Here is a 13,821-nt window from a genome sequence, read left to right as displayed (position 1 = left end):
CACATGATTTACATCAGAAGGTTTGAGACAAGTCTTAGGCCATTCAGATAAATACCCAAAAGATTGAATGTCTTTTGTTTGAAAAGATAAGATAAATATTGTAAACAGTCATATGTTGAAAAGTAACCAATAACAGTAGAAAAATCAATAAAATAAAAAAAAATAAAAATCGGAAAATTTTCCAGAAATTTTCATTGTACTAATGAACTCAAAATCGGGAAATTTTTTGGATGTCATGTTTTTGAATTCCCGCATCTGCGCAAAAATCTACAATGTACTTCCTTTTTCCGGTCTCGTTTGTATGAAACTTTGAGTAAAATATATATTTATCAGTCTAGTATAAAATAGGAAGGAACGCAATACCAATTTCATTTTTAATAATTCCTTGATATGAAAAAACGTTACCTGATGATAGCATTTCTTCCTTTACATTGTATATGACATCATAGTCATAACTTAAATAACGTCACAACTAAAATCCCTTACAACACAACCAAAATAGGAAACGTTACGGTATTTCCGTTTCTTTTTTTTTAACAATATTTAAGTTACAAAAAAATAATGCATACAGACTTCATCCCCATTTACAGGTAATGCCTGCCTCATATTAGATATGCTTATATATTCATTTACCATAATTTTTCTTATTTTTAGGCTTCAGCTCCTAAGCAGTCAAGATTAGATAGAGAATTTTTTAAAAAGGTATGTGAACACCAAGTGTTTCCCGTAACTTTGATTTTATTGTCAAGCCTGCGACTTTTGTTGCAGAAAGCTTGACATAGGGATAGTGATCCGATGACAGCGCAGTGTTAGCTAACTTCTTAAAAGCTTTATATTTTAGGTGGAAGACCTTGATGCTTCATACTTTGTAGATGGATGCTTCATGTTACCAAGTTTCCGTCAGTCACATGTCCAATGTCCTTGACCTCAGTTTTATGGATCAGTGACTGCTTGAAAAAATAGTTAAGAATTCTTGTAATGTTAAATTCTCTCTTATTATAAGTAATAGGATAACTATATTTCGTATGTGTGTACCTTGCAAGGTCCTCATGCCCATCAGACAGTTTTCACTTGACCTCGTCCTCATTTCATGGATCAGTGAACAAATTTAAGTTTTGGTGGTCAAGTCCATATCTCAGATACTATCAGTGATCTCCCCAGAAAGTTTGGATAGCATCACATTTGTCGTAAAAAAAATAACTGTATTTTTTCAATGTCATTTGTCGCGTCGTGGCGATGCTCTATTTCCTTTATTTTATATATGTTTATAATTCATAACTGAGAATACAATTAAACTATAACCATGATAACAGATGTTTCACTTATTTATAGTTACAGAATTATTTTTTTCCTCTTGTGCCAAATAAAAATGTATGTGGTTTCAGTTACCCTACCTATACCCAACTATTACTAATAAATGGTTTATTATAGTGCAACCTGTATATATACAAAACTAAATACCTAGTACAAAAAAGAACTGCTTTTTATATTAAAAGTGAAGAGAAAATATCATAAATAGCAATACAATTTCAATTTAAAAACTTTTTATACCCCCGCTTTAAAAAAGGGGGGGTATACTGTTTTACCTCTGTCTGTCAGTCCGTCCGTCCATCAGTCCGTCAGTCAGTCCGTCAGTCAGTCCGTCCCATGAAACTTTCGTCACATTTTTCTCAGGAACTACACATCCACCCTTTCTGTAATTTGGTATCAACATTTATATATGTCAGCCACACCGTGTGATGCGTTTTCAGATTCATCGCTTAACAACTTCCTGTTTACCGAACACTTGTCTGATTTTACACATGATAGCCAAGTTGAAAATTTTCGTCACATTTTTCTCAGGAACTACAATACAAGGATTTCTGAAATTTGGTTTCAGGATTTATATAAGTCAGCTATACTGTGTGATGCGTTTTCAGATTCATCACTCGACAACTTCCTGTTTACCGAACACTTGTATGATTTTACACATGATAGCCAAGTTGAAAATTTTCGTCACATTTTTCTCAGGAACTACAATACAAGGATTTCTGAAATTTTGTTTCAGGATTTATATAAGTCAGCTATACCGTGTGATACGTTTTCAGATTCATCACTCGACTACTTCCTGTTTACCGAACACTTGTATGATTTTACACATGATAGCCAAGTTAAAAATTTTCGTCACATTTTTCTCAGGAACTACAATACAACTGGGAACAGTATATCTAACGGGAAATGAATATCGTACGCATTTCAGTATACAGTTATTTCACTCCCGTACGTCACGAGACTTCACGAGATTAATGGAGACTGGAAGCGTCGGACTGAAAGCTATCGTGACTGCTAATGAATCATCCACATAATTCCACACGTTCAACAACTTTAATGAGTTGGTAAGTTTAAGCATAAAGAAGATATATTTTTTCACATGAAGTAACTAATATGAGAGTGATTTATTCTATGTAAAGTGTTTTATTACGTTGGCCAAATTCACGATCATTGAAAAATGCTACTGGTGCCATTTTTTTTGTATTATCCGATTGCATTGCCCAACGTTTTGTGATGAAAAAAATGCGATCATGACAAATTTGAAGCGACAGTTTACAAGTTTAGTACACTAGCTTCACGTTTCATGTAGTTTGGATGTTATTTTATTGGTATTGATAAAGAAATCAGTCATCATTCGCGGTCTCATTCCGAAATGCCATTGGCGCCATTTTTATTATCCCCCCTCTTGCATTGTCCAACGTATTGTGATTAAATGAATGCAATTATTACAAAAAAAATGTTGCAGATTACAAGTTTGATACACTGGTATCCCGTGTAACTTAGTTTTAATGACATTTTATTGATATTAAAAGAAATATCGAGTCATCAATTTTGCCATTTTTGGTCCTTATCTGGCCAGTCTGTGTACCCAGGAACATATATATATTATTATATTATACTATTCCAAGGTGTACCTTATTTAATCTCCATCACAATAAAACTCCTTTTAAAGCACATAAACACTAAAATAAATATAAAATTTGACATGCATATGTGATTTTGATGTTGTCAAAGTACATAAATGTCCCCCCCCCCCCCCCCCCCCCCCCCCCCACACACACACACACAAACACACAGAAAAATGTCATTATTTTACAACAATAACACTATTTTTTTTATTTATAATATATAAGTGTTGCAACCTTTATTTGTCCCATTTCTTTCAAAGTTTAAGATCATAAATGCATCATTTCTTCACAAAATTTAGAGGTGGCTTATGAGGGTGTACAAAGGGTTCATTCTCATTTATCCAACTTTTTAAAATTTTAGGTTGTAAAGGTAAAAAAAAAAGTTGGATAGATGAGATCAAAGGAATCAAGAACAAAGGGTTTTTGAATTAGAGTTTGGGTTGAATGACAGGTGAAAAATAAGACTGAAAATTATACCGGGATTAAATTTTCTGTAGTATTATTTAGAATAGCATGTTAAAATGTGCAACTGACATTAAGTTAATTTAATTTGAATCATTTAAAAGTATTTAAGTTTTTTAATCGTTAATTAAAATGTGAATTTAATAGAAAAATATCAGTTGCACTTTTATTCATGAAGAGATTTGTCAATGAGATGGAGCTTTTTTTTGTGTAACAGATTTCCTTCATTCGTTTTTGTCTGTTCTTCTGACCAAATGGGACAAAATATAAGTTGAATACGTTTTACTACACAAAGACTGAACAGAACAAAATTCAAACAATATATATATATATCTATACTATTAAACGTTCTAAAGGTACCACGTATAGTCGCATTAACATTCTCTCTTATGATTATTCCATTGGTGTTATTTTGGGAGAAAAAACGAAAATAAAGGCGTCCGGATATAAAATTACAAGTTTATTAATAAATTACAAACAGTTCCGTACTATATCCCTATCTTCCCTTGACCAGAGGTCAATTAAATTTCTGCAGCAGTACCTTAAGTGTTGTTGTTATAAGACTCTCTACATTTTATTTCTAGTAATGAATGTTCATAATATACAGATAAACTCTTACATTATTGAAATTAATAGAAAAAAATGAAATTTTTAGGGAGGAAAAGCAGAAGCTGGGCTAGAAAAACAATGTTTCTGTCCCAAAGTACCTTTTCTGAAATTCCCCAGTCATAAAATCTTTTACAAAAATTCATCGGGTGACCGTCACTTATAAGTATATTAAATAGAGAGGATCTATATTATATAACAATGACCGCCGTGGATTGATTAGTGAACTAAGAATTGATAGTAAAAAGCAAATACACTTTATTTTCGCAGATTTAAACGATTTCGCAAGTGTGTTCTAGTACATATATGTAAATATATAAACAAAATCAAAAGCAATTCAAGCACATTGGTTATAAATTACTGGCACAGAAATATCAATAGCACACAGTGACTAAATGAATGTCAGTCAGTAGATTTCAATTCTTTTAAATGTTAATATAAAAATATTACTGATTTGTGGGTTTCTTCTGTATAAATGATGAAACATTTATTTATTATTTAATATATACCAAATTTTATTTAAAAATAAAATTTAACAAGTTTTATACTATCGCCTATTTTTATATAATCTTTTTTAGATATGATAAAAACATACAGGAACAAATTCACTGTCAAATTTTAGAAAGACACCTTATTATTACTAAACAAACAACCCAATAATTAACAAAAATAAAAAGTTGGCTAAATGAGAATGCCTTTTTTTTAAAAGTTGGATAAATGAGAAGACAAGCGAATGTAGGACAGGAAGTCACAATTATTTTTTTCTGATTATTTTCTTTGAATAAAAGACGCTTATTTATACAAAAAATATTTTTGTATTATACTTGAACTAATTGTATATAAACAAACTTTGTAAACAAAATTTATCAAAAAAAAATTAAAGATGATCAAATTATTGTTAAAAAAACAAAATGTCAAAGTGGCTTGGCACCTAAATGGCTTCATGGTGCCAAGAAATATTATTTTTGCATGATTAATATTAAATAAATCTTCATTTTTCAAGTATAATGACACATTTCCTAAACTTTAATATGAATATATGTATATGTGTTCAAAAGTAAATATATAATCATGATAATAGTTTAGGTTTAGTTTGAATTTTTGAAGCTTTGCAGCAGGGGTATAATTTGTGCCCTATGGACACATTCCCAATTTATATTTTATCAATTTAGTAAAATTATAATTTTTATTGCAGATACGTATACAGTTCATACAGATACAGTTTTTTGGGCCATCACTGAATTGACAGTATTATGTGATATAAGCAGTGTTCAGACACAAGCTTTCCTTATTGAGCAAGATGAGACATATAAAAATATCGAACATTATATTATCTACCAATGCGATCCTTTCTCTATTAAAGAGAGCATATCAATATATAAGTTTGTTTGTCATTTATTTCATTATTAATAAAAAGTCTAATTGGTATCGTCACAAATAGAAAACGTTAATCAATCATTGCAAGAATTATAGCAGTTAAATTATTGATTGCCAATGAGACAACTATCCACAAAAGACCAAAATGACACAGACATTATCAACTATAGGTCACCATACGGCCTTCAACAATGAGCAAAGCCCATACCGCATAGTCAGCTATAAAAGGCCCTGATAAGACAATGTAAAACAATTCAAACGAGAAAACTAACGGCCTTATTTATGTAAAAAATATCATTGAAAAACAAATATGTTATACAGAAACAAACGAAAACCACTGAACCCAGTCTCTTGACTTGGGACAGGCACATACATACAGAATGTGGCTTGTTAAACATGGGAAAATACTTGTTATAGTTATTCAATCTAACTAGGATACAATTGATATGAAGACTTAAAATATATATACCAAAGAACTGGTCATGATTGAGGTTTAAGGTTTTCCATACTAAAATACGCATTGCAAATGTTAATCTGTCTTTCAAGCACGACAAAATCTACACCTTTTTCGGAAAATTTATGTTTATATTTAGGAACTAGAAAAAGTGCGAAAAGCTTGCACAATCTTATCAAAAAAGGAAAGTAAGCTCATGTGCAATCATTCCACATCTGGTATCATTATGTTTTTAAAGCACTGCAATATATATATATATATATTAATATGTCTTCTTTTCTAAAAAGACTTTTGAGAAAAGAAGACATATTAATATAGGTGTGAATAGAAGTAAATTCCTTTTATTCTTGTAATGCCAATCTTTTTGTTGTACATGACCTCTAAACCCAGCAATTGACTTTTACATCTTATCACAATCTGCACACTGATAACAGGGTGTGTTCAGTTGGCTAGGCTGACATGGTGGTGTTATTGCAATTTTAGACTTTTTGGCAGCTAAAGGTTCAAACTCTTCATCTGAAAAACTCAGCAGTGTCAGACTCTGTTTAGCATTCTAGTAAACCATCAAAGTCCATATCATCAGACCGAGAAGACTTGCTTTGATCACGATTCCTCAACATTCATGACAAAATACACACAAGCCCACAACATGAGAATGAAGTTTGTAAATCCAAATCATTCATTTGCTAACCATGTACGACAAAGAGAACTTCTTATCTTGGTCTGATGGTCTGCCTCTTTTCCGGTTAGGCCGATGCCTTAAGAAAGTTTCCAAAAACCCACAGAAGAAGAAAAAAGAGAACTTCTCTTCTCGGTCTGATGATATGGACTTTGATGGTTTACTAGAATGCTAAACAGAGTCTGACACTGCTGAGTTTTTCAGATGAAGAGTTTGAACCTTTAGCTGCCAAAAAGAATCATTTTGTTTCTGAACATGAAAAGGCTCTTTTTCATTGTGTTACCCTCACATTAAAAAATTGTATTAATATTTTTGCAATTATCTCTTTTCTGTCATAAAATAGTGACGTAAATGTTGCATGTAACGTGGACATAAAAAATATGAATAATGAACCATGCCAAAATTGACCTCAAAAGATATAAAAAGCCTCCAAACAACCATTTGAATGTAAATTATACTCCCACATTTCTCATATATGATATTATTTAAATATATAGTGGTTAATACCTAAACCATTCACCTAAATCAGACAGCAGACATATTTTTTTAACTATACCAGTAGTTATGCTTGTTCATGGTGTTACACCATGGAAGGCTAATTATATTAAAAGATATTCAAATGTCAAAATAACCAGAAAAATAAAACTAAGACCAAAGATAGATCAATTGATGAAGGAGTCATCCAAAATTTCCACAACATGAAACATTTTTATATCATCAGTAAGTAAGTAACCCGTTTTTTTATGCACAGGATGAGATTGATAAAACCACCACACAACCATCAGCATCCACAAGTTTCTCACTCAATAACTAATACTGACAAAGTAAGAGTACAAAATGATTACATGTATCCCTCATTCATGTGACACAGTTACACTTAAAACTAATAGTATGAAAAACCAAGGAAAAATATGGACAAATCTGCGAGAGGTTGATACAGCTGCATTTATGGAGAATCTTATTTTCAATCGTTTACATAACTTCTATAAAGCACAATTTGGGTTTTATTTTTGAGGTTGTTGTCTGAGAGACATTACCCCATATCTTGTTTTATTTCTGCTGGTTAATCTTACATTTATGATAACTTTTTAAGGTTTAAACAATAAATTTTATTTCAAACATTCAAAACAAGTTTCTTGTTTCTTGTTTTCTGTCTCCAACATCTTCAACTATCTATCTGAAAAAAGAAAAAGAAAAAAACAATTAATCTACCCTCAATCAGAACCAAAATCCATGCATAGATTATAAAATTTACAATAATATACAAACTCTCAAATTTCTTGTTTCGATTTTTCAATGCCATTTCATCTCGAAAACTTGTTACCAAAACTACAGGAAGTCATAATTTAAAAGGCCCCATAATGATCAGTGTAAAACAATTCAGAAGAGAAAACCAACACCCACTAGACCACTGTCCTGTTTTCAACTTTATTTGGCCTTCTTTTACTTTTTTGATTCATTAGCGTCACTGAAGAGTATTTTGTAGACGAAAAGCGTGTCTGGCCTACAAAATTTCAATTTTGGTATCCATGATGAGTTTATTAGTATTATTTTGAAATCAGGAGGAGCCTGAACATCTTATAATGCAAAAGAAATTCTGGAATGACACATGTCAATTATTGGCATAACAAATTAAAAAAAAAATGTTTCAAATTGAATTCCTCATGATTTCTATAATGAGCATCAGTAAATACATGTGTTGACTGGTGATTGAAAAGGGATAAATAAACAAGATTTTGAAATAACTATCTTCTACCCTGCTGTAGAATGGTCAAATGGGCGATCACTAGTATGTCTGCAAACACAGTCATCATTGCCTGGTTTTCTGACACAGACAAACACTACTATCTGACTGGCTGAAAGGACTGTCACCACCTGAGTCACTAACAGGGACCTTATCAGACTGGCTAACACAGACATCATAATCTGCTAGGCTGACAAGGGCATCACTATCTGACAGGCTGCCAGGGATATTACCATCTGACTGGCTGACAGGGACATCACCATCTGACTGGCTGACAGGAACATCACCATATGACTGACTGACAGGAACATCACCAACTAACTGATTGACTGATATGTACATCCCCATCTTCCAGGCTGACAGGTACATCACCATCTGTCTGGCTGGCAGGGACATCACCATCTGACTGGTTGACAGGGACAGTATTTTTTTGCAGCATCTTCCTAAGAGTTTTCTTTGTCACATTTATTGCCTGTACTCTTTTTCTTTCTTAGGTTCATATTGCCTGTAGATTTTTTTTTTAAATTGCATGTAAATTTTCAAGACCGACACCAATTTTGTTGTCAATGAAGAAAATACACTTCCAAAAAGAATATCTATGTTTAGAAATAAAGATGAAGTTTGATGGTGGTAAAACAAGTTAAATTATCAATAATCTCTTTATAGAGCAAAATAGTTAGTAAATGTTATCAGTTCTGTTCATGTGTGTAACATTGACAGAAAAGTAAAAGGTTGTTTGTCAATGTTACGTACATGAAGACCATAAGATGAAAGTGGTGTGCTTAATAGTCAACTTTAGAGAAATAATATTATTGCTGCTCAGTAATATCTAATTAATCATTTAGGTTATAAAATGTTATATAAAAGTCTGACTTTAAGGAAGTAATACCATGTAATACCTTTGCATGTAACATAAAAAAATCTTGACACAAAATATTGTTGTCAATGTTACTAACTAGTGTTAAAAGACAAATTAAACAGGAAAACTTGAAAACGCTTTCATTTGTAAAATAAAAAAAAAATAATAGCTCCATATGCATGATATGGTAGTAAGTTTTGTTTACGCACGTAACACTGGCCTGAACATGTAAAAGTCTAAATAATAGACTCTGTCAATGTTACATACACAATTTCTTAATTGAAAAAAAAGTTTAATTTGGGTTTACTTTATACATTATTTTTTAAAATAAGTATCATAATAATAACTTTGAATATTAAAAATTAGATTAACTGTTGATTACAACACAGTAAAATCTTCTCATATAACACAAAAAAGACCTGACATGAAAATTGCTGTCCATGTTACTCATAAAGTTATCATATAAGCATCAAAGAAATTGTGTGATGACAATATTTCAGATGTTAGATAGTCATTTATAAACTCAGATAAATTCATTTTAAAGCTCATATCAGAGGTTTGGAAATCAATGCTTTTAAAACATTATAATTCTGGGTTATGCATGTAACATTGATAGGAACACCAACAAATGATGAGGAAAAATTGCTAGTCAATCAAGGAAAAAAATAAACTTAAATAATAAAAACTCATTTATTTCTTTAATATCATTTTTATAAAGCAAATTTAAATTTCAACAAGATTTTATTGATTGAATAATTGTATGAACATTTATTAGGTTGTAGCATGTAACCTGGACGCAGAAGATGGTGTCAATGTTACATGCCTTTAAAAGATAAAAATTACAAGTAAATATTGTAAAGTCTAGAAATCAAGAAAGACCAACAACTTCTCTGTTAAGAATTCAGCATAAATTTATATTTGATTTGATATTATGCACTGGCCAATTATGCATTAAGTGTACATGTAATAAAGTAATATTGTTTTTATTCTGGTGTCAATGTTACATTTTATGTTTTCAAATTAAGTGGCCAGTTATCTTTATAATGCTGAGAAAGAATACAAGTACTAGTTAATCAAATTGGCAATTAATCTGTGGTATTTCATGTAAAAAAATTAGATTGATTAGGCAAACCGTACAAAAAAAAGCTCTTGCATGTATCATAGACACCAATCCTTGGTAAATATTTTCGTGTCAATGTTATGTACAGAAATCTCTCCAGCAATAAAATGGGTATCGTAAGGGTCAAACCTGTTTAAATACAAGATAAACTTATATTTTTTGATAAAATTGCAAAGCAAGTCACACATCATTATCAAAGAACCTAATCTACTCAGAAAGTGCATGTAACACTTCATTGTGAGGTCAAATTAACCTGGTCCCACTCTCTTATCATCTGCTTGATCACTGGTAGATGCCTAGTGTGAAAGATGACAAAGCCACATTTTAATGTAATTGTCAGTGGGTTGAAATGTGAAAAAAATATTTATGGTAATGCTTACTATAAAAAGTATACAACTGTTATAAAAAGATGAGTATTATTGGGCAGTATTGACACGAAAATGAAATAAATTTTCTTACCTTCTATATTTTTCAAACTTCAGTTGATTGACGAAAATGATGAAATCCAAATTGTACCCATTGTTGACACCTTTCAAAACTTGCAATGCTGGACCAATAACTTGTTTCCAAAGCTAATTAGCTGATAAAAAGGTGCATGTAACATTTGTTGACGCGAAAAGTTACATGCACTTGTCCATTTTCAAGCATATTTTATTTGCAGAAATAATCGGATTCTGTACAAAATGGGGTTTCTAATCGATAGACTGATCATTTTGCAGTTGATTTTCATCTATTACAGTAGAACAATTCTTCAGGCATATTCTAAATATGACTTGGGGTTTTGCCACTGCAGAAATGTCACACTTTTTGTCTACTATTTTCCACTGCTGGCACATAACAAGTGCTGATTTCTTGTTGATTTTTATACCCCACGCAACGGAGGGTATAATGTTTTTGACCCGTCCGTCCATCCGTCAGTCCGTCCGTCCATCAGTCCGTCAGTCCTGTTTCTTGTCATCGCAACTCCTCTCAAACCACACAACAGAATTTCACGAAACCTTTTCAGATAATAAGGACATACTATGTAGTTGTGCATATCGACGGGAAATTGCGATTCAATTTTTTTTCTAGGAGTTACGCCCCTTTGAACTTATTTACTTTAATGTATTACTGCAACAGTTTGTCATCGCAACTCCTCTCAAACCACACAACAGAATTTCACGAAACCTTTTTAGATAATAAGGACATACTATGTAGTTGTGCATAACGACGGGAAATTGCGATTCAATTTTTTTTCTAGGAGTTACGCCCCTTTGAACTTATTTACTTTAATGTATTACTGCAACAGTTTGTCATCGCAACTCCTCTCAAACCACACAACAGAATTTCACGAAACCTTTTCAGATAATAAGGACATACTATGTAGTTGTGCATATCGACGGGAAATTGTGATTCAATTTTTTTTCTAGGAGTTACGCCCCTTTGAACTTATTTACTTTAATGTATTACTGCAACAGTTTGTCATCGCAACTCCTCTCAAACCACACAACAGAATTTCACGAAACCTTTTCAGATAATAAGGACATACTATGTAGTTGTGCATATCGACAGGAAATTGTGATTCAATTTTTTTTCTAGGAGTTACGCCCCTTTGAACTTATTTACTTTAATGTATTACTGCAACAGTTTGTCTTCGCAACTCCTCTCAAACCACACAACAGAATTTCACGAAACCTTTTCAGATAATAAAGACATACTATGTAGTTGTGCATATCGACGGGAAATTGCGATTCAATTTTTTTTTCTAGGAGTTATGCCCCTTTGAACTTATTTACTTTAATGTACTACTGCAACAGTTTGTCATCGCAACTCCTCTCAAACCACACAACAGAATTTCATGAAACTTTGTAGATAATAAGGACATACTATGTATATTGACAGGAAATTATTATTCAATATTTTTTCTTATACTTATTTAATTTCTCCAATGACAATGTGGGGACGTGGGGTATGTGAGCGTGCTCACTAAGGTTCTTTAATTTTAATTGGATCCATTTTTTTTGCATGTGGCAATAAAGATTAACCCACTTTGATATTTAAACAATGTTTATTCTCCATATTTGCATGATTTCTTTATTTTTTTATTGGATAAACACTATTGACCCTAAAATTTCATTAGCGAATTCCTGCCCATATTTTATTATTTTGTGATTGCATTTTTCCATGTCGAAATTGGCAATTGCAGACCACATGGTATTAGTCATGTCTCAAGTGTCAGCTTGGGATCTTCGCATTCAGGTTGAAGTCAAATGCACCTTGTGACAAGGAGGGATTTAACTCACAACCTTAGTGTTGACAGGCTTGTGATTACTACAGATAAAATACTAAGAGCAAGCAATCTAATTGTCAAAAAATATATCTTGGTTTCGTAGCTACATGATAATTGTTGAAATGTTTGTTTATAATTCCAGAGTCAACATAAAGCCCATTCCATGGGAGTGACAGGAGTTTCAAACTTTGCCCGAGTACAGGGAGTTACACAGATTAGTTCAGACTCAAATATTGCTTCACCTAGCAGTAGTAGTAGCAGTGTACAAACTTTGAATGAAAAACCATGGAAAAAACACAACAACACCAAGAAAAGAGAAAAGTTACGCAGAGTTTACAAGGATCATGATGATGATTAAAATGATTTCTGTGATTACATAAATAAATTTTATGGAAAATACATTTTTTTTTATTATTTATTATTGATTGTGAGTATATAAATAAAAAAAAAACAGAACAGAATAGTGTATTTGATATTGAGAAGTTGGAATAATTCTTAGGAAGCATTTAACTTTATTTAATGTCTCTGAAAACTGTAAAATTGAGAATGGAAATGGGGAATGTGTCAAAGAGACAACAACCAGACCAAAGAGCAGAAAACAGCCACAGGTCACCAATGGGTCTTCTTCTGGACCCTAAACAAAATTGGACACTAGTACAGTGAAAATGGATGTCACACTAAACTCAAAAACATATAAATGAATTAAAATTTTAAAAAAACATACCAGACAAACATAGTCTCCTTACTTGGGACAGACGCCAAAATACAGTGAGATTAAACATTTTTTGTGAGATCTCAACCCTCCCCATATACCTCTATAGCCAATGTAAATAAATAAACACATGGCAATACACACAGTAAAACTCAGTTTAAAAGAATTCAGAGTACGATGTCAGAATAGGTAACAATAGAAACTTAACTAAATGATTATGAAACATAAATTACTAGTAACAAACTATATACTAGTAGTTACTGACTTGCCAGCTCCAGTCCTCAATTAAACTGATTGAAAGATTGTGTCTGCTTCACATGAAAATCAAGCACAATCTCTCCCTTTTAGGGGTTTACAATTATAAAATATATGACAACCCATATGTTGTTCGAATCTTTCATTCTGTGCACTTTTTTTCATTCAAATGGTAATTAGACTTTCCTTAATCTCTAAATGTTTACTGTATTTTTGGTCCATAAGTTTTCTTTCAATTTTTACAACTTTTCTGGGAATCAGCAAAACTTGAATATCTTTTACAACTTTCACCTAAGTTTACAAGAAAGTTTTTTAGGTTATGATAAGAATTTTTAAGCCAGCCAT

General features: G+C 31.8%; 1 protein-coding gene and 1 long non-coding RNA gene across 2 annotated transcripts in view; both read left to right on the top strand.

Moving 5' to 3' along the window:
- The window catches only part of LOC139501446 (large subunit GTPase 1 homolog), a 44,653-nt gene extending 31,743 nt beyond the window's left edge, over positions 1-12,910 (top strand). Inside the window, exons 14-15 of the mRNA XM_071290524.1 lie at positions 655-702; positions 12,652-12,910. Of these exons, the coding sequence (XP_071146625.1) occupies positions 655-702; positions 12,652-12,867 (264 nt within the window). The 3' untranslated portion in view covers positions 12,868-12,910. The remainder of the gene's footprint in view (positions 1-654; positions 703-12,651) is intronic.
- On the top strand, positions 2,263-5,389 carry LOC139501447 (uncharacterized). Its single transcript, XR_011658570.1, has 2 exons — positions 2,263-2,375; positions 5,203-5,389. It is a non-coding gene; the product is annotated as an uncharacterized lncRNA (long non-coding RNA).
- Positions 12,911-13,821: the final 911 nt, after the last annotated feature.

The sequence above is a fragment of the Mytilus edulis genome, chromosome 13 (assembly GCF_963676685.1).
Source record: "Mytilus edulis chromosome 13, xbMytEdul2.2, whole genome shotgun sequence".
Classification (NCBI taxonomy): Eukaryota; Metazoa; Mollusca; class Bivalvia; order Mytilida; family Mytilidae; genus Mytilus; species Mytilus edulis.
This window is presented reverse-complemented; position numbering and strand designations above follow the sequence as displayed.